This window comes from Artemia franciscana, chromosome 16, assembly GCF_032884065.1.
Source record: "Artemia franciscana chromosome 16, ASM3288406v1, whole genome shotgun sequence".
Lineage (NCBI taxonomy): Eukaryota > Metazoa > Arthropoda > Branchiopoda > Anostraca > Artemiidae > Artemia > Artemia franciscana.
In genome coordinates, this window is record NC_088878.1 from 5688661 (window position 1) to 5712947 (window position 24287).

General features: G+C 33.5%; 2 protein-coding genes across 10 annotated transcripts in view; both read left to right on the top strand.

Annotated features, from left to right (window-relative positions):
* LOC136036958 (longitudinals lacking protein, isoforms H/M/V-like) overlaps positions 1–10711 on the top strand; it is a 42904-nt gene extending 32193 nt beyond the window's left edge. For 7 of the 8 annotated variants that reach the window (XM_065719347.1, XM_065719353.1, XM_065719346.1 and 4 more), the window contains one exon: positions 1360–2688. In XM_065719347.1, the coding sequence (XP_065575419.1) occupies positions 1360–1781 (422 nt within the window). In that variant the 3' untranslated portion in view covers positions 1782–2688. Of the gene's footprint in view, positions 1–1359; positions 2689–10496 lie in introns of those variants that run through there. The other variant, XM_065719354.1, reaches the window with a different exon arrangement.
* Positions 10712–13530: 2819 nt separating this feature from the next.
* The window catches only part of LOC136036960 (zinc finger protein ZFP2-like), a 29731-nt gene continuing 18974 nt past the window's right edge, over positions 13531–24287 (top strand). Inside the window, exons 1-3 of one of the 2 annotated variants that reach the window (XM_065719356.1) lie at positions 13531–13762; positions 19864–19997; positions 22748–22924. In XM_065719356.1, the coding sequence (XP_065575428.1) occupies positions 19955–19997; positions 22748–22924 (220 nt within the window). In that variant the 5' untranslated portion in view covers positions 13531–13762; positions 19864–19954. Of the gene's footprint in view, positions 13763–13793; positions 13818–19863; positions 19998–22747; positions 22925–24287 lie in introns of those variants that run through there. The other variant, XM_065719357.1, reaches the window with a different exon arrangement.

A 24287-nucleotide genomic window follows, 5' to 3' on the forward strand; every position in this document is an offset into this window, starting at 1 on the left:
GTGAATTTCAGGAACCTGCTCTTTTCAAGTGCCAGATTTATAATAAAAAAGCGGGCATGGTAGAATATAATGCATTATTGCCTTAAACACTCGAAGAGATAAACCGTGAGCTGTTGAAGAATTTGATTTCAAAGATTTTTTATTATTTTAAAGACTTGTTCACGAATTATCTTTTACATTATCTTTTACACTTTTTTTCAAAACGGTTTGAAACTTGTGCTTTTGATAAACGAAAATAAAAACAGAAAATGTTTGATTATTGTCGCTCTGAATTGGTCCATTGTCTGCCATAAAATACGATTTTTTGGCGTGAAAAAATGTCTAAAAAATTGTTATTTTAATACAATAAAAAAGGTAACTGTAAGACCTTTCCTAAGTGCAAATTGCACAAGAATAGTTATTCGTTTGAAGCAAACCTTCTAAGGGAAATAAACCTTAAAAACTTCAAATTTTCAGGAATCTTGTTTGGGCTAAGAAAGCATACAATTTTGATACAGACCAGGATGTTAGTGATCTGGAACACGGGTTTAATCACCAATTTTTCTTGATCACTTTTAAATGTAACATTTTATGATTATGGACCAAGGGGAATCTGAAAATTTTGGCCGAAATGGGGGCACGGACATAGGGCCAGAAAAAACTTTTAATTTGAGTGCAGGTTAGCAAATCTCAAGATACGTGTTTGATGAAAAAAAAAAAAAAGCAAGTGTCTCCAATAGATTATTCAAACTGATTCATTTACGATTTCACAAGTAGAATTTAAATGAACTGAAATTACCATTAAGTGAGCAGATATCCCACCCTCTTAAACACCCTATAGGTAGGTCTCATTGTGCCTGATTACGACATCGCAAAATTGACAGTCAATTTTGAAGTGTCAATATTTATTGTCAATCAGTGTCGATAATGAAAAAAATGATAGAAACCGTTAGTAATTTATATCATTTTATCAAACAGTTCATACTAAGGAACTGTAAGCAAGGAGCGATGCGACTCATTAGTACCAAAACTCTAAAAAACAGAGTCTTGATAACAATAGATACATCAAAAGATTTGAATTTGGATGCTTATTCAAAATATGTAAAATTCATCAAATTTTAATGGTATCCATGCAAAGTTATGAGCATGAAAAAATTTGCCAAAATTTATGAAAATGGGAAGAAGCCTCTAGTTTCCTGTGATTTTCTAGTTTGTTATGGATTGTTAATTATTCCTTAAAAATATTATGTTGTTAAGGAGTTGAAATTGGATAGAAGATTTTGTTTTTATTGAAACCTTGCAAGCTAGAAAAGAATTAACAAATTGTATTTTTAAAATTTCAATGTGCTTTCTACTGCTTTCATATGCTTTCTATTTTAGGAATTTATGCTTCTCCTCCGTTTTGCAATAATGAGCCATCTAATATAAGTGCGAAATCGGAAATTGAGTTGAGTAAACATATAAAAATCCATTCTGGACTGAAACCGTATGAATGTACTACGTGTAAGAAAAAGTTTTCAAGCAGCTCTCATTTGAGTAGACATAAAAAACTCCATACTGGAGAAAAGCCGTATGAATGTGTTATATGCAAGAAAAAGTTTTCACAAGGTGCTGCTTTGAATACACATAGAAGAATTCATACTGGTGAGAAACCGTATGAATGTGTTATATGCAAGAAAAAGTTTTCTGACTATTCTAACTTGATTCATCATAGAAGAATCCATTCTAGAAAAATCCATTCTGAAGAGGAATCATACTGGAGAGAAAAATCCATACTAGACAAAGTTTTTAAAGAGTTCTGATTTGAGTAGACATGCAGGAATCCATACCAAGGAATGAAAGTGTGTTATGTACGAAATGGTTTTCTGACTTTGAATAACATTAAAATCCATAATACTGCAATTCCAAATCCATACATGATAAAACTCATAACAGTGTCAAAATACAAAACACCAGAAAATGAGCAATTTTTAGATCCATTCGACACATTTATGTTTCTAGTCTATACTTTGCTCTTATTTATTTTGTATCAATGTTTGTGCCAATTTATGTCATTTAATTGCTGTCATTAGACTTATCCCTTGTCATTTTTGCTTTGCTTCAGATTAGTTTCTATAAGAACTAAATGAAATATTTTGCTTCAGGCCATTGCTTCACTTATGCGTTTGAAATTGAATTAAAAGGAAGAATAGATTGAAAAGAACAGAATTAAAACCATGAAATTTGAAACCATGAACTTTTACAGAATTGAAACCATGAACTTTGATTTTGCTAATTAATGTGTGTAAGAATCAAATTAAATATTTTTCAAATTAAAACCAGTTTCTTATTAACAGCAAAAATTTAATATTTTCATTTTTTTTAATATTTCATTTAATACGATAAACAGTTTGTAACAATTAACTTGATTCAAAACATCTAATTTGTGATAAGTTCATTTTTAATCGGTATTCTTTTATCATAGTTTTCAAATCTAATCAAATCTGATTTTTTTCCTTTAAGCTTAAACCTTTCGAATTCGTTGGAATAATGGGGTACAGTTAAGTTTCAAACTAAAACTAAATCTCAAGGAAAGCATAAAAAACTTCACTTGCGATATTGCATTTACCTATGGTATAAGTTCTCCCGCTAATAAATTTGTAACGGTTTATTTATTTTTACTGTTTTAATTTGATTCTAACATAAATAAATATTTTTTAGCAGCAAAAATGCTACTACTTCTTCTGCAGTAAAGGATATTAGGGTGAAAGACTCAGGAGATGATGAGCTAAATCAAAATACAATATTTGCATACATGTTATCGAATAGACGTATTGGCAATTCTTCACGAGATGCTCAGAGTAATAGGTTGAAACCATCAAGGTATGTTTAGGAGGATATGGAACTAAAAAAAAGGCTCGGTTTTGCGGGAGACACTTTAAGAGGGTGTCGAGCTAAATCGGAGTACAATTTGTGCATGAAGGAAGTGACAAAGGCGTATCAACAATATCTAATGAACGCCTTAGGGCATGATTGAAACTTTCCAGGTATTTCAAGAGGGATATAGAGTCAACCAAAAGGCATTATTTGCCGACGATCGCTATTACCGCTATTTGCTACTACTGCTGTCACTTCTTCAAAGATAATGGGTACTAATAAGAAACTTTCAAGAAATGTTGAGGAGATGTGTAACTAAATAAAAACACGATGTGTAGGCTATATATGTTATTAAAAAGGTGTATTCGCAATAAGTAATGAAAAGCATAAAATAATAAGGTGAAAATTAACGAGAACGCGCTATATTAATGCTAGTACTATTTTATGCATTAAATTTTAATATTTAGCTGTTGTAGAAACTTTGAAAGTGACTCATTTGATTGGAATTTATAAGTTTTACTGCCCTTTTTAACTGTCGAAAGAAATTGGAGGAGGAAACTGATAATTTTTTTCAATTATTTCATTTATTCTCCGAAAAATACTATTTTAATTAAAAACGAAAAAAAAAATTTAAAACTCTCCCCAAAAAAGTATTTTATCCAGAAAAGTATAGGGCTAGGCTACATTTAACCAAAGACAAGCGGGTGTATATCCAAATAGTAATTAAAGTGAAAAAAACGATAGCAACTATTAAAATGAGTGTGAAACCCAAAACTAACAGAAACTAGTAGTTTAAGTATGAGATTTTTTATTGGAACACACGGGATTATTACATTCAAATGTTAATCCAATTAATAAAGAATGATAGATTAGGAATTTTTTAATTTTCGAAGATCTATCTTGCTAAAAACTCATAATAGATATTTAGATGAGTCAGAATACTAGATTTCCCGTAATATTCAGGATAGCATTTACAATATGAGATTTTCAGGAAGTAAAGGGAGGTGAGAATGCAAGCCAAGATCAAGCACCAGCATTACTTTGATTATTATTATTATTATTTGGTTATTAAATCTAAAATTGCTAAAAAAAAATGAAACATTTGGTTTAAACATTGGATGTATATATTCCATGATAAAGCTAACAGCAAGTTAACGAGAACTAACAACATAACAACACAATACTGCTCACATGAGCTAGAAAATGATTTTTTATTTCTAATACACATTTATGAACTTAATTATGCTTGTGAAAAGCGCTCTAAAATTTAATCATATGTCTTTTTGAATGTTTTCCATTTAGTATTTAACTAACATTGAATAAAAAAAAACAAGTTTTTTCAACTGAAAGTAAGGAGCGACATTAAAACTTAAAACGAACAGAAATTACTTCTTATATGAAAGGGGCTGCTTCCTCATCAACGCCCCGCTCTTTACGCTAAAGTTTGACTCTTTCTCTCAACTCTTCCTTTTAAAACAGCAAAAAAGCTCTCCGCAGAGGAATAATTAAAACGAAATTCGTTTTTTTTTTTTTTTTTTTTTTTTTTTTTTTTTTTTTTTTTTTTTTTTTTTTTTTTTGGCTAAATGGCTTTCTCATAATTTTGATCGAATGATCTTGAGAAAAAAAGAGTGGGAGAGGAAGCCTAGTTGCCCTCCAGTTTTTTGGTTAATTAAAAAGGCAACTAGAACTTTCAATTTTTTACGAATCTTTTTATTAGTAAAAGATATACGTAACTTATAAATTAGCTTACGTAAAGAATTTTTTATTCTTATGTTTTTATTACACATATGAGAGGGTTCGCCCCCTCGTCAGTACCTCTCTTTTTACACTAAATCTTAAATTTTGTCCCAATTCATTAAGAATGACCCCTGAATCACAAAAGCCGTAGAATTTATAGTTGACATTACTAAAAATACTTTAGCGTAAAGATTGAGGTATTAGGAGGAGGTGAGCCCCTCATATGGGTAATAATTTCTGTTCGTTTTAATTTTTAATGCTGCTCCTTACTTCCAGCTGAAAAAAAACTTTTTCATATTTATTTTTTCATTGTTTTTTTTTAAATAATGCTAGTAAATCCTGCGCTCCCTTCATAGAAATTTTCTTCCTCCATGACAAATTACTCGATGGAAAGTTCCCCCAGTATATCCCCCTCTTCTCAACCCCTCCCCCCAACCAAAAAATCCTGAAAACGCCCGTACACTTCCCAATAACCATTACTATATGTAAGCACTGGTCAAAGTTTGTAACTTGTAGCCCCTCCCACGGGGACTGTGGAGGAGTAAATCGTCTCCAAAGACATAGTTATTAGGTTTTTCGACTACGCTGAATAAAATGCCTATCTCAGAATTTTGATCCGTTGACTTTGGGAAAATAATTAGCGTGGGAGGGGGCCTAGGTGCCCTCCAATTTTTTTGGTCACTCAAAAAGGACACTAGAACTTTTCATTTCCGTTAGAATGAGCCCTCTCGCAACATTCTGGGACAACTGGGTCGATACGATCAACACTGGGAAAAAAACAAACAAATAAACACGCATCCGTGATCTGCCTTCTGGCAAAAAATAAAAAATTCCACATTTTTGTAGATAGGAGCTTGAAACTTGTACTTTAGGGTTCTCTGATACGCTGAATCTGATGGTGTAATTTTCGTTAAGATTCTATGACTTAGGGTGTGTTTCCCCCTATTTTCTAAAATAAAGCAAATTTTCTCAGGCTCGTAACTTTTGATGCGTAAGACTAAACTTAATGAAACTTATATATGTAAAATCAGCATTAAAACACGATTCTTTTGATGTAGCTATTGGTATCAAAATTCCATTTTTTAGAGTTTTGGTTACTATTGAGCCGGGTCGCTCCTTACTACAGTTCGTTACCACGAACTGTTTGATTATTGAGAAGAAACAGAAAACCATTTATTTACATTTCACCCTTGTAAGCTCTTCAACTATTTCTAATACGAACATTTTCTGAGGAAGGATCTTTACTATTTATTCTTTCTTAAGCATTTAGATGATTCTGGTACATGACAGGAGGAACTTCACTCCTTTGTACACTTCAAAAATTACCCATTCTTAGAAATAAGTATATCATTCATTCAATAAAAGCTAGCGATTTCATCATGTCCAAAACTTTCCATAGTAAAATCCCAAATAAAGCTGCTTAATGGCTTAGTGATCAACTCTCTGATAGTTACAATGAATGACATTGATTGTTTTCTTTTTTAGTAGTGTACGATAAGTCAAAGAAGGATGATTAATATTTCTCAACTCTGAAAACCAGAAAAAAAAATTAAATTGGTGAGCAATAGAGAAACAGCTGTGCTAGGCTATAATTTTTTATAGGCTATAAGCACAGTGCAGGCCTAGCACAGGGAAATTCACACCCACCCACGCACGTAATAGAGCAGTGATAGAGAAAGTAAAACGACTAAAATAATGAAGACAAAAAGAATTTTGTAATATTTTGCCAATATTCTTGGGCTTAAGATATCATATCAGCATGGAAAATGTTTAATATTGGGGCTCTTGGTTGACATTAACCCCAAAGGCCAACTTGTAAGAAACTTTAAATTTTTCTACGAAACAGATAGCTGAATATTTGATAAAATATAATAGAGGTTAGAGGAGGGCTGAAAATAAATCTAGACGGAGTCCCCAAAGTCGAAACTTTCGTTCTAGTTTCAGGCAAATCGAAATAATTTTCAATACCAGTTAAAAAACAGTGTCTATGAAACTATTAAATTTTCAACAATGTTTAAGATTATGGAGAATGGGGGCTCTTAGATCCGCTTAAAGATCCAAACGTTTCAGAAATCAGAAAACGTTGTTTTCTGATCACTTTGACTCTTAGAAAGGACACTTAAACTTCTGGTTTCCAATCCATTGAGCACCATTCGAAGGTCATACGACTACCCTTACCATAAAAACCTCATATGCCCTCTGGGCAGAACATGCAACCCTTTTCCTGAGTGCTGTGGGGGGGGGGTGTCATCCTTGAAGACATAAGTTCTGAACCTCTTAGCTGCGCTGAATAATATGAATATTTTAAAATTTTGATTGGATGTGTTTGGAGGGATGAGGGTGCGGAGGGGCAGGTTGCCCTCCAGCCACTTTTGACGATAAAATGGGCCACTATAACTTTCGATTAGCAATTGAATGAGCCGTAATTCAAGGCTTCTACAACAACTGTTTTTATACAAAGTGTCATGGTCTACAAAAAAAAACAAGAAAATAAAAAATAAATAATACATTGTGCTCACATCACACTTCACTTGAGCAGCGATATTGCACTGCCATTATTCTTTGGACTATTTTTCAACAACTCTATATCTCAAAATTCGTATCTGATGTACTTTGGGAAAATGTAACGTCTGGGGTGGGGAGGGTTAGCTGGCCACCGATCATTTTGTCTCTTAAAAAGGGCACTAGAACTTTTGATTGCCAATCTAATGAGCCCCCTTTGAAGTTTCTATGACCACCCTTTCTATAAAAATCATGTATGCTCCCATGACATAGCTTACAGCCCTTGCCCTGAAGACTGTGGGGGCTATCATCCTAAAAGACATAATTTCTGGACCTTTTAACTACGCTGAACAAAATGGCTATCTCAAAACTTTGAGTGGATGGGCGTTGGGGAAGGGGGTTGGTTACCGTGCATTCACTTTTGACTATTAAAAAGGACCCTAGTCATGAGCCACTTTTGAAGTTTCTACGACAACTCCTTATATAAAAAGTGATCTGGTAAGAAAAATATAACAAAATGAATGGTATTTTGTGCCTACATCGCTTTATACTCAGGCGGTGCTATTGTGCTGCCTAATAAACATATAATATACACAAACAATGGAAGAATTGCCTAAATTATAGCCCTTGCCCTGACAGTTATGGGGGGGGGATATCCCCCAAAACATAATTACTAGACCTTATGACAGTGCCGAGTAAAATAGCTCTCTTTAAAATCTTGATTTGACGTGTTTTGGGTAATGATAAGCATAGAAGGATCTTATTGCCCTCCAATCGCTTTGACACTTAAAAATGGCACTAGAACTTCCAATTTTAAACCAAATGAGACCTATTTTAAGTTTATACGACATCACCTTCCACATGAGCCTTATAGGCCCCGGAACAGCTTACAACCCTTGCCTCTTGGGGTTTGTGTCCACCATGGAGGCATTTTTATATGCTCTTAGGACAAAAGTTATTGGAGGGCATTTATACCCCCCCCCCATCCATCATATCTTGGCTGTTTTCTTTCAGTTTGTTTTTATTATTGTGAGGTGTAATTCAAAAGGTTGCATAAGTACAATAAATTAATAATTAGAAAACATGTACTTATTTTCACTTCATATTGTTCCACTCTTCGACAACAACCCTTGTTTTTTGGCTATTTGATATAATTTCTCTTTTTTTTCAGTTGCCTATCATTTCCGAAACATATCCAATCAAAATTTTGATACATTTAATTTGTTGTGTTTGATTACTCGTCAAATTATTTGTCTGACAAGTAGCATTAGTAATCTAAGCATCTAATAGGATACACGTGACGTCAGGGATTACATCCTGGAAACACAAAAATGGAAAAGAAATTACATATGGTCTAGATCAAACGAAACTGCTTCGCAAAAACATTTTTTGTACTGTCATATTGGGCAAAAGATTTCAAACGTCAAACATTTATAAAAGTGTTGTTCTTTGATGACTAAATGATTTAGCAGGGGCTTAATTTCCTCAGGATTTGACCTATTTCATACGCACTTGAAGTCAGAATAAATTGAGATATGATCTAACCTACTCTAGTAAATTTCAACAGATAGGAAGTGACTAAATTAGTGACCTAGTTTTGTAACTTCCTAGCTTCACCCAGTGGTACATGATAAATCCCATCTTTATTTATTTATTTATTTATATATTTATTAATACCAAATACGGTAAGCTTTCAAGCTTCTCGCATTAAATATAATAAATATAAGTTATGACAACATAATACACAACATAATACAACTGACAACATAGTACACACATATAAATCGATGAAAATAACGACTACAACAAACACTGACAAATAATACTATAAATTATTTAAAATTGATTTACTTTGAAAATTTGTTTCTGCTAGTCTTGTTTTGAATTTATTTATGTCATCTGTTAGAAATCTTTTAGGTGGAAGGTCATTCCATGGCTTCCACACCCTGCTGTAAAATGAATGTTGGCCTATTTTCCTTTTTGAAAGTGAGGGGTACAATTTATGTGGGTGATAACGGGTCCTGTTAGTGTCATTAAATGTGAAGAACTGTGATGTACTTATATTATCAATGCCTTTGATTATACGGCATGTGTTAATAATGTCTGCCCTATCCCTTCGGAATTGAAGACTTGACAATCCTAGCCTGTGCAGTCTATTTTCATACGGCAAATGTTTCAAATAAGGTACAAGCTTAGTTGCTCTTTGCTGTATTTTTTCAACCCTTGCTCTGTCATTTTTATTCAATGGATACCATACTGACGAATTGTATTCGAGTATAGGTCGAACTGTTGATTTATAAATGGCAATGAATGAACGGAGATTAAACTTACGGAAATTCCGTCTAAGACATAATAGCTGATAGTTTGCCTTACGAGTTACTTCAGAGACATGCTTGTCAAACCTAAGACTAGAATCAAATTGAACACCAAGGTCACGGACATTTTCAACAGGTAAGACTGAATGTCCAGCAAGATGGTATTGGTAACTTTGTTCTACTTTGCCGAAGTAATGGACAACCCTACACTTATTTTCGTTGATAAACATGGAGTTAGCATTACACCAATTGTGCACTGCATCCAAGTCTTTTTGAAGCAACGAAGCTTCATCTGAATTTGTCTAGGAGCGGTAGAGCTTTACATCATCTGCGAACATTTTAATTGTGGAATGGTGGACAACAAGGGGCAAGTCATTGATGAAAAAGCAGAAAAGTACTGGACCAAGGCAACTACCTTGTGGAACGCCACTTAAAACTATCTCAGCAGAGGACAAAGCATCACCTACAATCACTTTCTGTGTCCTGCTTGTTAGATAATCACCAATCCAATTCAACGTTCTGGCACCAAGGTGATATACCTCACACTTTTGAAGTAAAAGCGGAATGGAAATTTTATCAAACGCCTTAGAAAAATCTATATGGATGCAATCATACCTGAGACCTTCATCTGCCATCCTATGGAAGTCAGTAATTACTTCCAAAAGCTGTGTATTACATGAACGTTTTTTACGGAATCCGTGTTGAGATGGATGCCAAAGAAGATTCGATTCGAGATAATTTTGTATTCTCTTGACAATTAGTTTTTCCATAACTCTGGAAAAAATTGAAGTGTTTGATATTGGTCTATAGTTTTTAAATTACGTTTTAGTGCCACTTTTATACAGGGGTTTAATTATTGCTTTTTTCCTCGGATCATATGGTTTGAAAATTCATGAATATCTGGTGATTTATTTGTGTCAAGATGCTTCAAGACCTCAAAAACTTGTTGATCATCAAAGTCAGAATCATCAAAATCTATTGTGAAATGGGTAGAAAAATTAGGATCAATAGGAGTTACATTGTGAGGTCGTGTAAAAACAGATGAAAAAAGTTTATTAAAATGTTCAGCTTTTTCATTGTCATCGTCTATATTTGTCTGTGTTTCAGGGTCAGTGAATGAAGTTGAGGATGGGGACTGTGATGTCTGGTTTTTCCTTAGATATTTCCAAAGCCTTTTTGGGCAACTTTGAGCTGATGCAATGACAGAAGATTCAAGTGCCTCACGATTTGACCGAAGAAGCCTAGTTGCTCTATTTCTTGCTCTTTTATATCTTATCCATGACTCAGTGCTTCTTATTTTAATATACTCACGCCACCGATAATTTTTTTCGCTAATAGCTTGTAGAATTTCTCGAGGAAGAGTTTGCCTATTTTTATAGAGCCGACTATAAGCTATAGTCGGAATAAATTTGTTTTGACCCACTACCAAAGCCTCATGAATCAGCTCAAATACTTCATTAACATTGTATTTATTTTCCCTCAACTGTTCTGTGATACATAGTAATAAAATGAAATTTCGGAAAGACTCATAATCGCCTTTAGTATAATTATATTTAAGAGTCTGTTTTGAGGAGTAGGATCGATAAAACGATAAAACGTTAAATTACGTTTTAGTGCCACTTTTATACAGGGGTTTAATTATTGCTTTTTTCCTCGGATCATATGGTTTGAAAATTCATGAATATCTGGTGATTTATTTGTGTCAAGATGCTTCAAGACCTCAAAAACTTGTTGATCATCAAAGTCAGAATCATCAAAATCTATTGTGAAATGGGTAGAAAAATTAGGATCAATAGGAGTTTCATTGTGAGGTCGTGTAAAAACAGATGAAAAAAGTTTATTAAAATGTTCAGCTTTTTCATTGTCATCGTCTATATTTGTCTGTGTTTCAGGGTCAGTGAATGAAGTTGAGGATGGGGACTGTGATGTCTGGTTTTTCCTTAGATATTTCCAAAGCCTTTTTGGGCAACTTTGAGCTGATGCAATGACAGAAGATTCAAGTGCCTCACGATTTGACCGAAGAAGCCTAGTTGCTCTATTTCTTGCTCTTTTATATCTTATCCATGACTCAGTGCTTCTTATTTTAATATACTCACGCCACCGATAATTTTTTTCGCTAATAGCTTGTAGAATTTCTCGAGGAAGAGTTTGCCTATTTTTATAGAGCCGACTATAAGCTATAGTCGGAATAAATTTGTTTTGACCCACTACCAAAGCCTCATGAATCAGCTCAAATACTTCATTAACATTGTATTTATTTTCCCTCAACTGTTCTGTGATACATAGTAATAAAATGAAATTTCGGAAAGACTCATAATCGCCTTTAGTATAATTATATTTAAGAGTCTGTTTTGAGGAGTAGGATCATCACCTGAAGATTTTAATGACAGTTTAAGAACAGTGTGATCACTTTTTCCTAATGGAGGTAGAATTTCAATATTTCTAACATCATCAGCAGATTTTGTTATTACCAAGTCAAGGACAGAAGGATTCGAATCATCCCGAAATCGTGTAGGCTCCTGAACATGTTGGCATAGGTACGTGTCCTGCAATTTTTGAAGGAAATGATGCTCAAATGACTGATTAGAAAGCGAGGTTATTTGATTTTTCCAATCAATGGAGGGTAGGTTAAAATCACCCACCACTAATACCCTTGAACTAACTGTTGAAACATTGTGAAGATACTGTAATAAATTTGCATTATTATTTGGAGATAGCAACACTAGGACTTCTATACACTGCAACAATTCTAATACTATTTGTAGACCTAGGAAATTTTACATCAACCACCAAACACTCACTAATGCTCAGTGCTAAAGGATCATTTACTTCTGTGTACTTAAGCAACGAATGAACATAAACAAAAATTCCACGTTTATAGTTAGTATTCACTAATAAAGTATAACCTTCAACCTGTTGAAAATATGCTTCTGGATGTGCACAATTCTTAGGCAAAGATTCAGTAATAACAACAACATGAGGCTTATGCACTGACATCAATGACTGTAGTTCTTCAACTTTATTTGATAAAGTATCTGCGTTGGTGTAGAGCACAAGGAAATTATTGTTCCATAACTGCTTCCCTAGGGATTTGCGAGCTATTTTCACCTCAAAAAGAGCTTATCTTTACAAGTTCTAGACCACCTTTTCCATCTTTAATTTTCCAACCTGATTCTCCTGCTGTCACTTTTTGGTTAAGTTCCTCTTTCAAAGCATTATACCTTTTCTTTTGAGCCAGTTCCAGTTTTTTGCGATCATGAGAAAAGTTTAAAGTCGGGTATGAGGATTTTATGGTGTTCAGGTTACCCCTCAAGAAGAAAGAAGCAGCATCACGTTCTATGGGGCTATCGAAAAACAGTTTGATCGGACGGCATTTTCCATTATTTAGTCTTCCCAAACGAACTGTAAATGAACTTTTGACAGGGCAATTCTGCAAAATTACTTGATTCTGGAGCTTTAAATCAACCTCATTTTTACTTTTCTTAGTACTACAGTTTGGATCCTCTTGAAGTCCAAATACAACTAATTTTTTTTGCTTCATGACTAAATCTTCTACAATATCATTGGCTGTTTCTTTGCTTTTTATTTCATTTTTCAATTTTTCACTAAGGTTATCAAATTTGACTTTGAGCGATGTAGTGGCGTGCTTCTTTACATCCTCAACAGAACATTTGGCAGATACCTCTTTTTCTATCTGTGTTAATCGATCACTTATTGGTTTCAGTAGTTTTTCAAATTTATCTTGAAGCTTAGTTTCGATTGTTGAAAATGAACACCTAATTTCACTCTTTATTATGTCTTTGATCTCACTGGGTGTTATTCCTTGAGTTCCAGAGCCTTTTTGCTTGCAAATAGGACAATGCCAGAGTGACCCAAGACGACGTGTCATCTTGTTAAACAAATCATACTCTGACTTGCTCATTTCAATGCATTCAATGCACAACCATGCATCAAAAATATCGCATGAAAGGGCACAACTATCATCCTTTAGTCTAATATCACATGCTTTGCAGCAATCTAGATCTTTTCTTGGTGATTGTCTCTGACGTTTGCTGCTTATTTCTGTATCCAGCCAGACTACTACAGTACTTTTTTGAAAAATATGATAACACTGCGCAGGGACGGAATTCAAAATATGTTAAAGCGTGCTTTTGTTGAAATGCAGTTTTTATTGTCAATATAAGTATCACTAAACGTAATCAAAAATGCTGAGATCACATTCAATTACTTTTGAGCCGATGCTGAAACAATGAAAAACGGCTGAAACAACCTGTTCTATGGCGTTACTGAAATGTAGCGTTGGCAACTGCAAACTTTATAATGTTGGGAAATACACATGGGGATAGAGAAAATTCACTAGCATTAAAATCCAGGTAATTAAAGTCAAATGCTAAGGGAAGCCACTTAAAATGACACCAAAGGATAAATGTAAGCAGAAAACTACAAATATAAGCAGAAATAAATGTTCTATCTCACAAATTTAGCCAATAATCCTTTATTCAATTTTCACACACCCAGGTACTAATACTGTTGTTAGTTTCACAGTGTGTTTAAAATACAGTTTTCAATATTATAAGTTTCTCTAGAACAAGAATCTTTGGTCAAATTATTCAGGTAAGACTTTGGAAAATATTGTATTCATGCTGTAAAAGCAAATTCATCTAGGCTATAAAAAGAATCTAAATTATAGACTTGGGCTATACTGAGCTGCCTTAAAGAGGATAAAATTCTAGTTTAGCTACTTTTTGCTTGGAATTTGGGATTACCCTACAGGGTTATGAATAAATTTTCAGGTTAAATTCTAGTTTAGTGGCTTTTCACTATCTTTGAAAAGGGTTAGGTTAGGAAAATGTAACTTTCAGTAGCAAATCTATGGCTTAAAAAATAGGTAAATGTTGAATAGGTATCTGAATATATATTGCTGTGAAATAATCCACACAATTTGCTGTGTAAATGATGCTGTGGTACTTACCAGATGAGTTAGAATTGGTTTTAAAATACCAAATTGGTTGAAAAATTGTTTCCTTCAAGAATCATGCCATTGTTCAAAATTTGGTAAATTTAACCAGTAGTTTAAAGGCTCTCCAAATGAAGCCTACAAGTTTATTAGGTGTAAGTGGTGTGCAAGTGATTGTCAGAATATACCTGGGTCTAATGAAGAGTCTATGTTTAAGCATTTTAATGCTGAGTTTGCTCCACCAGACCCAAATTTAGAAGCTAAGTATAAAAAGTTACTTGATGATTCATTATCCTCTCAGCATTTTGGGTATGTTGAAGATATGTCGATGCTTCATCTGGATATACACCAGCTGAAAAAAGAGCATTTTCACGGAATAGATAAGCTTTGCAGAATGCATTTTGTTTGTGGTACTGAGATTTTAATGATTCATCTCCAAAATTGTGTATCTAATTATCTTTAATACTGGACTTGTCTCAGATATTTATAGTGTTGGAGTTTTAACACTAGTTCTAAAAAAGAGTAAAGACCCTGCACAGTGCAAGTCTTACCACCCTATTACTGTGTCTCCTGTTTTGTGTAAATTAATGGAGTTATTGATGAGATAAATACAGTATGTCTTAAACCTGACACAGTTTGGGTTTAAGCAAGGCACTAGTAGGGAGCAAGTTCATACTATTCTAGCTAATGTGTGAATAGATTGTTTTGACACAAGAGAGACTGTTCATCTTGCAGGTCACAATGTACAACATGCCTTCAACTCAGGTATACATTCTCATTTGTTGTTTTTTGCAAGTAGTAGAGGCTTAGACAAATCAATTAATGTTGGTTTTAGAAACTTGTATAAGAATTCAAATGTAAAAATTAGGTTGGCATCTAATGATGGATTCACAGACACTAGCTTCAATTTTCTTGGATTGGACTTGTCACTGCTCAATTATGCTGCCAACTTTCTAAATCTCAGTAGAGCAGTTTCTATGATTTGAACATTGCTGTCAAGTTTTAAGTGATGAGTATGCTACTCCTGGTCTGCTTTTTAATGCAAAAAGGTAAAGTCATGACATTCTGTGGTGTGTATGGACCTCATAATGCTGATACATTTCACCTTTGCAATCATGAGGTGGAGTCCTCGATGTCACTCACATATCTTCAACTGCCTATTTGTAGAACCATGAAGTCTACTCGAGATGGACTTATCTGCCATTTTAATAAATCAAACTCGTGAGGCATATTGGGAGTGCTTGTACTGCACAAATCAAAATATAATCAACAGGTCCTAGCCCACCTCTATTCAATTTTTGTAACCCCTCACCTTGTTGCACTTTCCCCTTTCCAGCCCATATTTACAGTGACTGATGTGAAATATATCTGATCATTTTATTTTAAGTATACTAAGTTTTTATTGAAATTACCACTTTGGATTAGAAATACTCATGTTGTGAAAAAACATAGTCTCACAGAACCATTTCAGTGGGTAAAAGATTGGCATGATTGGTTTGCAGTGCGCTTGGATGCTAATCATAGTTTATACCTTGCTATGGTGCAATTTAGTTTGTGGTGCCTCATGTGTTGTATATATTTAGTTAATGTGGATTTATTGACTTGTGTAGTTAGGCTACTGTGGATTTGCTGTTTTTTCTTGTTTTCTTTTTTCCTTTTTGTATTATTTTATACTCCATTTAAGACAATCCTTTCTTTTGTCCTACAAATGGGAAATAGATTTATCATCATTTCCTACTCTTTTGTGTTGTTTGACCTTTCCTAAAAAGGGTACCACACCTCTGCATGACTGGTATTTTTCAATCCGGTAAGACATTATCCTTTTATATGATTAACAAGAGTTTTCTATTAGTTATTATTTTGCTCTAAATCACGACTTTGGTCTCCATCTTGATAAGAGGGCTTTTTTCTTATGAAGTGCCCTGAGGTCACTAAAGCGGGCTGACTTTAAAGCAGCTAGTTTTTTATCGAACATATTGCATAGTGTAAGAAAGAATGTATTTCTTTCAATAGTGCAAAATGAACAAATTTCGAAAACTTTGGATTTTGTAAGGAGAATTGTAGGGCTGTATGTCACATATCCCCCTTCATATATATATATATATATATATATATATATATATATATATATATATATATATATATATCATGAAAAGAGAAATCACCAATGCAACAGCACAAACACAAAAAAAAAGAAAAAAAAAAGAGAGACAGAAGGAGAAAAGGAAGACTGTTTTCCTAAATTAGTGATTAATATAGACCAGCACTTGAATGAGGCCTTAACCCTACTCATCCATACAATCACATAGGTCAAACAGCATAGCCACACACAATCAACCATAAAGAATAATCCATGGACAGGCAGTCATGTTGTCAATAAGTATAAGTCATCATTTACCAAACAATAGAAAAATAATATAGACGAATAATTCAGAGGCAACACCCAACACAAGGGCTCATCAGGAGAATACACTGGCCTATATAGGGTTTCGCCACTCTAAATTCTCTACCCAGCACAGTGTTGTGGCTACCACAGAATATCCATGGCATCCCCACGTCAGGTATCACCCCCAAAATACATGCCTATGAAAAAAAAAAACAGCAAATGTAAAACAACCAAGTAAAACCAAAACAAGCTTATCCTGTTAATATATCCCTCCCTTTAGCAACAATAGGCAAACTAAATATTATAAATTTTACCAAATCACAAATATTAACACATTGCAAAAAACCTGAATGAACTAAACAATTATAGAATTCATCTTTACCATGTGGATATATATATATATATATATATATATTTATATATATATATATTTATATATATATATATATATATATATATATATATATATATATATATATATATATATATATATATATATATTTCCTTACGGAAGAAAGTTTGACTTTCTTTTAACTCTACTTTTAAAATAGTAAAAAACTTTAGCGTAAAGAGCGAGGTGTTGAGGAGGAAAAACCTCTTTCATATACAGAGTAATTTCTGTTCATTTTAAGTTTTAATGTTGCTCCTTACTTTCATTTAAAAATACTTTTTTTTATTTAATTTCTGGACGTTTTTGAATTAATGCATGTTTTGATCTTGGCTCTCCGCAAATAAATAATTAAAACAAAATTAGCATATTAATTAATTGCAATTAATCAGAAGATTTTGAGAAAAAAGGGGCGATGGAGGAGGCCTAGTTGTCCTCCAATTTTTTAATTACTTAAAAAGGCAACTAGAACTTTTAATTTTTTTAAATGTTTTCATTGTTAAAAAATATACATAACTATCGAATTAACTTACAAAACGAGCTTCTATATTCGTATGTTTTTATTGTGTATATGAGGGGGTTCAACGATCGTCGATACCTCGCTCTTTACACTAAAGCTTAAATTTTGTCCCATAAAAGGTCGTAGAATAAATAGTTGAAATTACTAAAAATACTTTAGCGTAAAGAGTGTGAGGTACAATGAGGAAGTAAACACCTCATATGCGTAATAATATTTTCGTTTTAAATTTTAATGCTGCTCCTTACTTTCAGTAGAAAAAACTTTTTACATTTATTTTTTCATTATTTTTTTCAAATAATGCTATGAAATCCTGCGCCCCCTTCATTGAAATTCTCTTCCCCATGAGAAGTTCCTCCATGGAAATATCCTCCCACGAACCCTCCCCTCAACTCAACCCCTATACCAAAAAAAATCCCCCTGAAAAGGTCTGTATACTTCCCAGTAACCATTACTATTTACAAACACAGGTCAAAGTTTGTTACTCACAGCCCCTCCCACGGGGACTGCGGGGGAGTAACTCGTCCCTAAAGACATAGTTATTAGGTTTTTCGACTATGGTGAATAAAATGGCTATCTCGGAATTTTGATCCGGTGACTTTTGGGAAAAAATGAGCGTGGGAGGGGGCCTAGGTGCCAGTTTTTTTGGTCACTTTAAAAGGGTACTAGAACTTTTAATTTCCTTTAGAATGAGCCCTCTCGCGAAATTCTAGGACCACTCAGTCGATACAATGACCCCTGGGAAAAAAAAACAACAACAAATAAACACGCATCCATGATCTGTCTTCTGGCAAAAAATGTGAAATTCCACATTTTTGTAGATAAGAGCTTGAAACTTCATCAATAAGGTTCTCTGATATGTTGAATCTGATGGTGTGATTTTTGTTAAGATTGTATGACTTTTAGGGGTTTTTCCCCCTATTTTCTAAAATGAGACAAATTTTCTCAGACTCATAACTTTTGATGGGTATAACTGATCTTGATGAAACTTATATATTTAAAATCAGTATTAAAATGCAATTCTTTATTTAAAGGAAATGGGAACTTCCTGGGAGGGTGTAAAGAGGGAGGCTTTAAATAGATTACATTGGAGGAGGAGCGTGCGTAGCTGTGTTGGCCTCAGGCGGCTTGGTGCTGCAGTGAGTTATTAGTAGTAGTAGTAGTAGTAGTAACTATAGGTATCAAAATTCCATTTTTGAGAGTTTTGCTTACTATTGAGCCGGGTCGCTCCTTACTACAGTTCGTTACCACAAATTGTTTGATTTGGCTTCTAATGGAGTTGTTCAGGGTAAACTAGCATGTAATACTTGTAAAATCCATGATAAACGCATTACATCTGTAAAATCCTGAGCTTCAGATTTTATAATCATATTGGGAAAATCGTTTCTTTTTAATATAATTTGATGTGTAACGCCTCTAAAAACCCGATTAATATCTTGACAAAATCCAAATAATCTTGATAGTGGTAAATACATACTAACCACGTGACTTTCTTTTGTTTTATAAAATTTTATCGGTAGTATAGGAAAAATGGAATATGATTAAACCTTTATTTTACAAGACCTGCTACAATCTTAAAGCTCAGGATTAGAAATTAAAAAAATGTTGGAAATTTTGATTTAAATTGATGTGAATTCAATTGAGAGATAAATTGATGGGGTGATCTGGAGCCCGTATTCACATTGCTAAGAATGTAAAAATATGATCAAATTTGATTTCCAAGTACCTGTTTTCATGTCGAATGTAGGAATGCAAAATGTTTAAAATGTACAATAATTGTCATTAAAATGATGTAAAATTGACTGAAAATGATGTAAATTGAAGGAATGAGCAAGATGGGGCAGAACCCGTGTTTTCTATACTACTTAAGTGCATTACGTTATCATTATATGGGATTGTCAGAATTTGGCAACTTCTCTGTGGAGTGTTTCCTTAACTTGCCACTTTTTAATTCTAACTTTGGTCTATTTTAGTTTGTCTTTCTATCCATTTCTCTATATTCGTCTTATATTTGATCTATACTGTCTATCTCACCTTTTGTCTGTTCACTCTAAATCAGTCTTCTTTTTTATCAGCCTCGTCCTTACTTATAGTTCCCAAGTTTGTGATTGGAATGTAGATGAAGTAAAGGACCGGTTATAACAAATCAAATATTCAATTAACTTGTCTAGTCAGCACTTCAACTTTGAAAATCTTTGTTTTCTCTTTTTACTTTTTGTTTTCTAGGAAAGAGAGGCTTTAAAGCGTGAGGTCTGATCCCCTATGGAAGTTATTTGTCTAAAAGATAGAATCAAAGATTTATCTTGACTGTGAAACTATGGATACAAATTTTCTTTTTGATGAAGCCACAGTGAAACAAGGTAAATAGTAGCGCTAAGAATTTAGAAAAGTAATCATGAGTAGAATTTACATTCTATCCTTCCTACTATTAGATGAAAAATATAGTAAAACAATTAAATATTACCCGAAATGTCTGTTTTTTATACAGCTATTCTTGGGAGAAAGTGGGATCATTGGATTATATAAATAATATGATTTTTATTTTCTTAAAATTTAACCAGATGTTTTACAGAACCTTAATTTTGGCTTGGGGAAGGGGAGGAAGTAAATTGGGGTTTTGAGGGGGTAACAGCTCCTCCCTCTCCCCTGCCCCATAGCAAATTACGCCCCTGATCCGGAAACAGAACTTAGGGCATGACATAAAATTGTTGTTGGTGATGAGGGTCTGTCATCTTATATTATTTCTTCTATCCAAATTTAGATAAAAAAGCTTCGAAACCTGGGAAGGTTTCCATTATAAGTAATTACAGAATATAAAACCTTACTCTCTCTTCCTTTTTTTATTGTTCTAAGGACCTCAGCGTTAGTTTTGAGAGTACTAGTCATTTTTCGGGTGGAAAATCCTGATCTTGGATTTTTCCTGGTTCTATCTTTGAACGGGACAGACAGTTATAGTTCCGCGACATGGGCATTCATTGGTCATGACGAGAACTACAAATGATTGAATTAATTATGCCATAGTCATTGAAAAAGATTATCACGCAGCTTGTTCATAATTGGTGCTTGTCTATTGATTATCACTGATGATCGTAAATTCCTTTGTTTTCTGTAGCTAGCATTAATTAGTGAAATTCCTGTGAAGAATTTTGTGTCTTTTTCATGTTAACCTATTTAAATATTCCGTCATATAGAAATTAAATAAAAGACAATTTTTTATCCCCCATCCCTCAATTCCTCATTGTTTATGCTAATGTTTTTTAGTAGGCTACTTTTAAAAAAGGTTTTTATTCCAAATAAACGGTTCTTGTGGTTCAGGAGTCTTTCTTAAAGAATTTGGACAAAAAGTCAAACTTTTTCACAAAGAGAAAAGTATTGCAGAAGGTTCGATCCCCTTAATAAACATAGTAATTTTGTTTTCTTTAAGATTTAATATTGCTCCTTAATTTCAGTTGAGGAAACTGTTTTGTTTAATTTAATTTCTGGATTTTTTTTCAAATAATGCAGGAAAACTATGTTCTCCCTCCACATAACTTTCCCTTTACCAAAGAAATTCCTCAATAAGTTCTAACCATGTAAAATACCCCCCCCCCTTAGAATTCTACCTTTACTGAAAATTGCCCCCAGAAAATTTGTTACAGACAGTTCCACCTGAAAAATTCTCCTTAGCATACTTTTATTTGAAAAAGTCTTTCATTTTCGGTCTTTAAATCCTATTGGAAATCTTACCTCTGGATGTATTTTCTCGAAAAACAACCCTACCCCTCCCCCTGTGGAAAGGTTCTCCCGTGGAAAGTCATTCCTAGGAGAGTTCGTCTCACAGAAAACTCCCCTATCGATAATTTTTCTCGCAGAAAACTCCCTTGGCAAAAAAATTTTCCTGGCAAAAACAACTCTAATCCAGTAGAAAATTTTTTTCTAGACAGTTGAGCCGGCAAATACAAAAAAAAATTGTATATCATTTTGTAATTTTACAATGATGGAATTCTGGGGAATTCTCCCAGTGTACAATTCCCCTGAAAAGTTCATCCCTGGAAATTTCTCTCTTCTCAGACGCTTCTCTATTTGCAGAAAATTCTCCCTGGGGAAAATACCAATAGCAGGAATCCCCCCCCGAAAAAAATTGATACATATACTTCCCAATAACAAATGCTATACATATACAACAGACAAATTTCATTGCTTGTAGCTTTTTCTGCAGGAGCTGTGAGGGTTCATGCTATCTCCAAGGCATAGTCATTGGACTTCTCAACAATGCTGAATAAAATCACCGTCTCAACATTTTGATTTTACTGCTTTTGGGGAAAAGGAGCGTGTGAGGGGTGCTGGTTGCCCTCCAATGTTTTTGGTTTCTTAAAAAGGGGACTAAAACTTTTAATTTTTGTTTGATATAGCAATCCCCTAATATTCTAGTATTATTGCTTCGATATGATTAACCATTTCCCTCATACGTCATGCTTTCCAATATAGATTTAAGCTCAGGATGAATAAATTAGTCATTTACCTTGTATTTAATAATTGTCTAATTAATTTATCTTCTTACATATGCCAAGGGTGATAAAAAGATGAGAAAATAAAATTCATTTATTATGTAAAACTCGTCTCCGCAGCTAATTTTTTTTTTGGGGGGGGGGTGGAGGGTAGATATAAAACGTTTTATATCTAAAACGTTTGTAAGAGTGAGAATTTTCTTGTTGATTGGATGTACAGTGTACAGTGTAGTGACACATACAAGACACATTCATACGCCAACACATTTAGTTTTTTATATAAAAAATTTGGAAATGAGAAGCTATTGATGAAAAGAACTCTAAACATATGGAAAATGTAATGATAATGATAATTAAAAATATTTTATTTCTTGTATTTCCTGAGATTATTTTTCAGTGAGGTGGAAATTGCAAGTTTTACTCTTATTTTGAGAAAATGTCTTTGAGAAATATTGGATTCAAATCTTGTAGGAACTTTTTCGTAATTCCGGCAATTCACCCCGTATAGAAAATTTAAATCTTTTAAAGAAATTTTAAATGTTAAACTTCGTTGTTGGAGAGGAGGGTAAGCTTGTTCTACTATGTTAGTTCTGAGTGTAGATTTATTTGCAATTTTATTTCAGAAATTAAAGACATTTTTCTGAACAAAGACGAACAGGCTATAAAGATTACAAATTGGGATATGTCACCTAAGCAGGAGGATTATACTTCGATCACTCCATCCAGTAGGCCTACAGCTGCAAAACTTGAAAAGGATTTTGACCTTCCTACATTGGATTTAACTACTTCCAAGGACGAAGGTATGTTTTTAAACATCAAGTGCCAAAATATACTTTTGTTCATAAAATCATATGTCAATATGTACGTAGTTTAAAAAGTTATATTTCCACCAAAAAGTTAGATAATAGTCGAAATAAAAACTTAAAGACATATAGAGAATAATTTTCGAACCTTGAAAATAAAAAAAGGCTACAACACTCAAAAAACCTAAAACAAAATGACACAAAAAAGGGGAAAAGACAAAATGGTCTTTTGGACAAGTGTTATGATAAGAACCGTTTGCATTATTAAACTGCTTAGGAACCAGCAAAGATCCTGGTGTTTAGAATGCATTGGGGGAGTTAGCCGCTGTACTTTTTATTGTAATTTCTGTTTGTTTTAAGGATGGATTGATCATTTATTCTAATCTCCATTTATATGGGTTTTAACATGTTTGGGTTTATGGGTTTATTTTGGGTTTTTTGCATGTTATGTTATGGGTTTATTTTGCATGTTATGGGTTTATTTTGGGTTTTAACATGAGAAGGCTTCTGTTATAACTAATTGCAGGAAATAAAACCTTATTCTCTTTTCTGTTTTTCATTGTTCTAGGGAATTCAGTGTTAGTTTTGAGAGTACTATTGTTTTTTGGCTGTACAATCATAATCTTGGATTTTCTCTGGTTCTATTTTTGAACGAGACAGACAGTTATAGTCCAGGACTAGGAAATTCATTGGTCATGATGAGAACTACAAATGATTGAATTAATCATCCCATAGTCTATTGAACAGGATTCTCACGCAGCCTGTTCATATTGGTGCTTGTTTATTAAATATCACCAATGATAGTGAATTCCTTTGTTTTTTATAGCTATGATTAGTTAGTGAAATCTCTGTGAAGAATTTTGTGTCTTGTTTCAAGTTAACCTATATAAAGATTCCGTCTTATAGAAATTAAATAAAAGAAATTTTTTATTCCCACCCCTCAATTCCTCACTGTTTATGCTAAAGTTTTTTAGTAGGCAACATTTAAGAAAGGTTTTTATTCCAATTAAAAGGCCCTTGCGGTTCAGGAGTGTTTCTTAAAGAATTTGGACATAAAGTCAAACTTTGTCATAAAGAGAGAAGTATTGCAGAAGGTTCGATCCCCCAAATAAAGAATAATTTATGTTTTCTTTAAGATTTAATATTGCTCCTTAATTTCAGTTGAGGAAACTTTTTTTTTTATTTCTAGATGTTTTTCAAAAAGAAAACTTTGCTCCCCCTCCATGTAACTCTCTCTTTACCAAAGAAATTCCTCAATAAGAAGTTCCAACCATTTAAAATACCCTCCCCCAGAAACTTCCCCTGGAAGATTCTTTCTTCACTGAAAAATGTCCTCAGAAAAGATCTTACAGACAGTTGC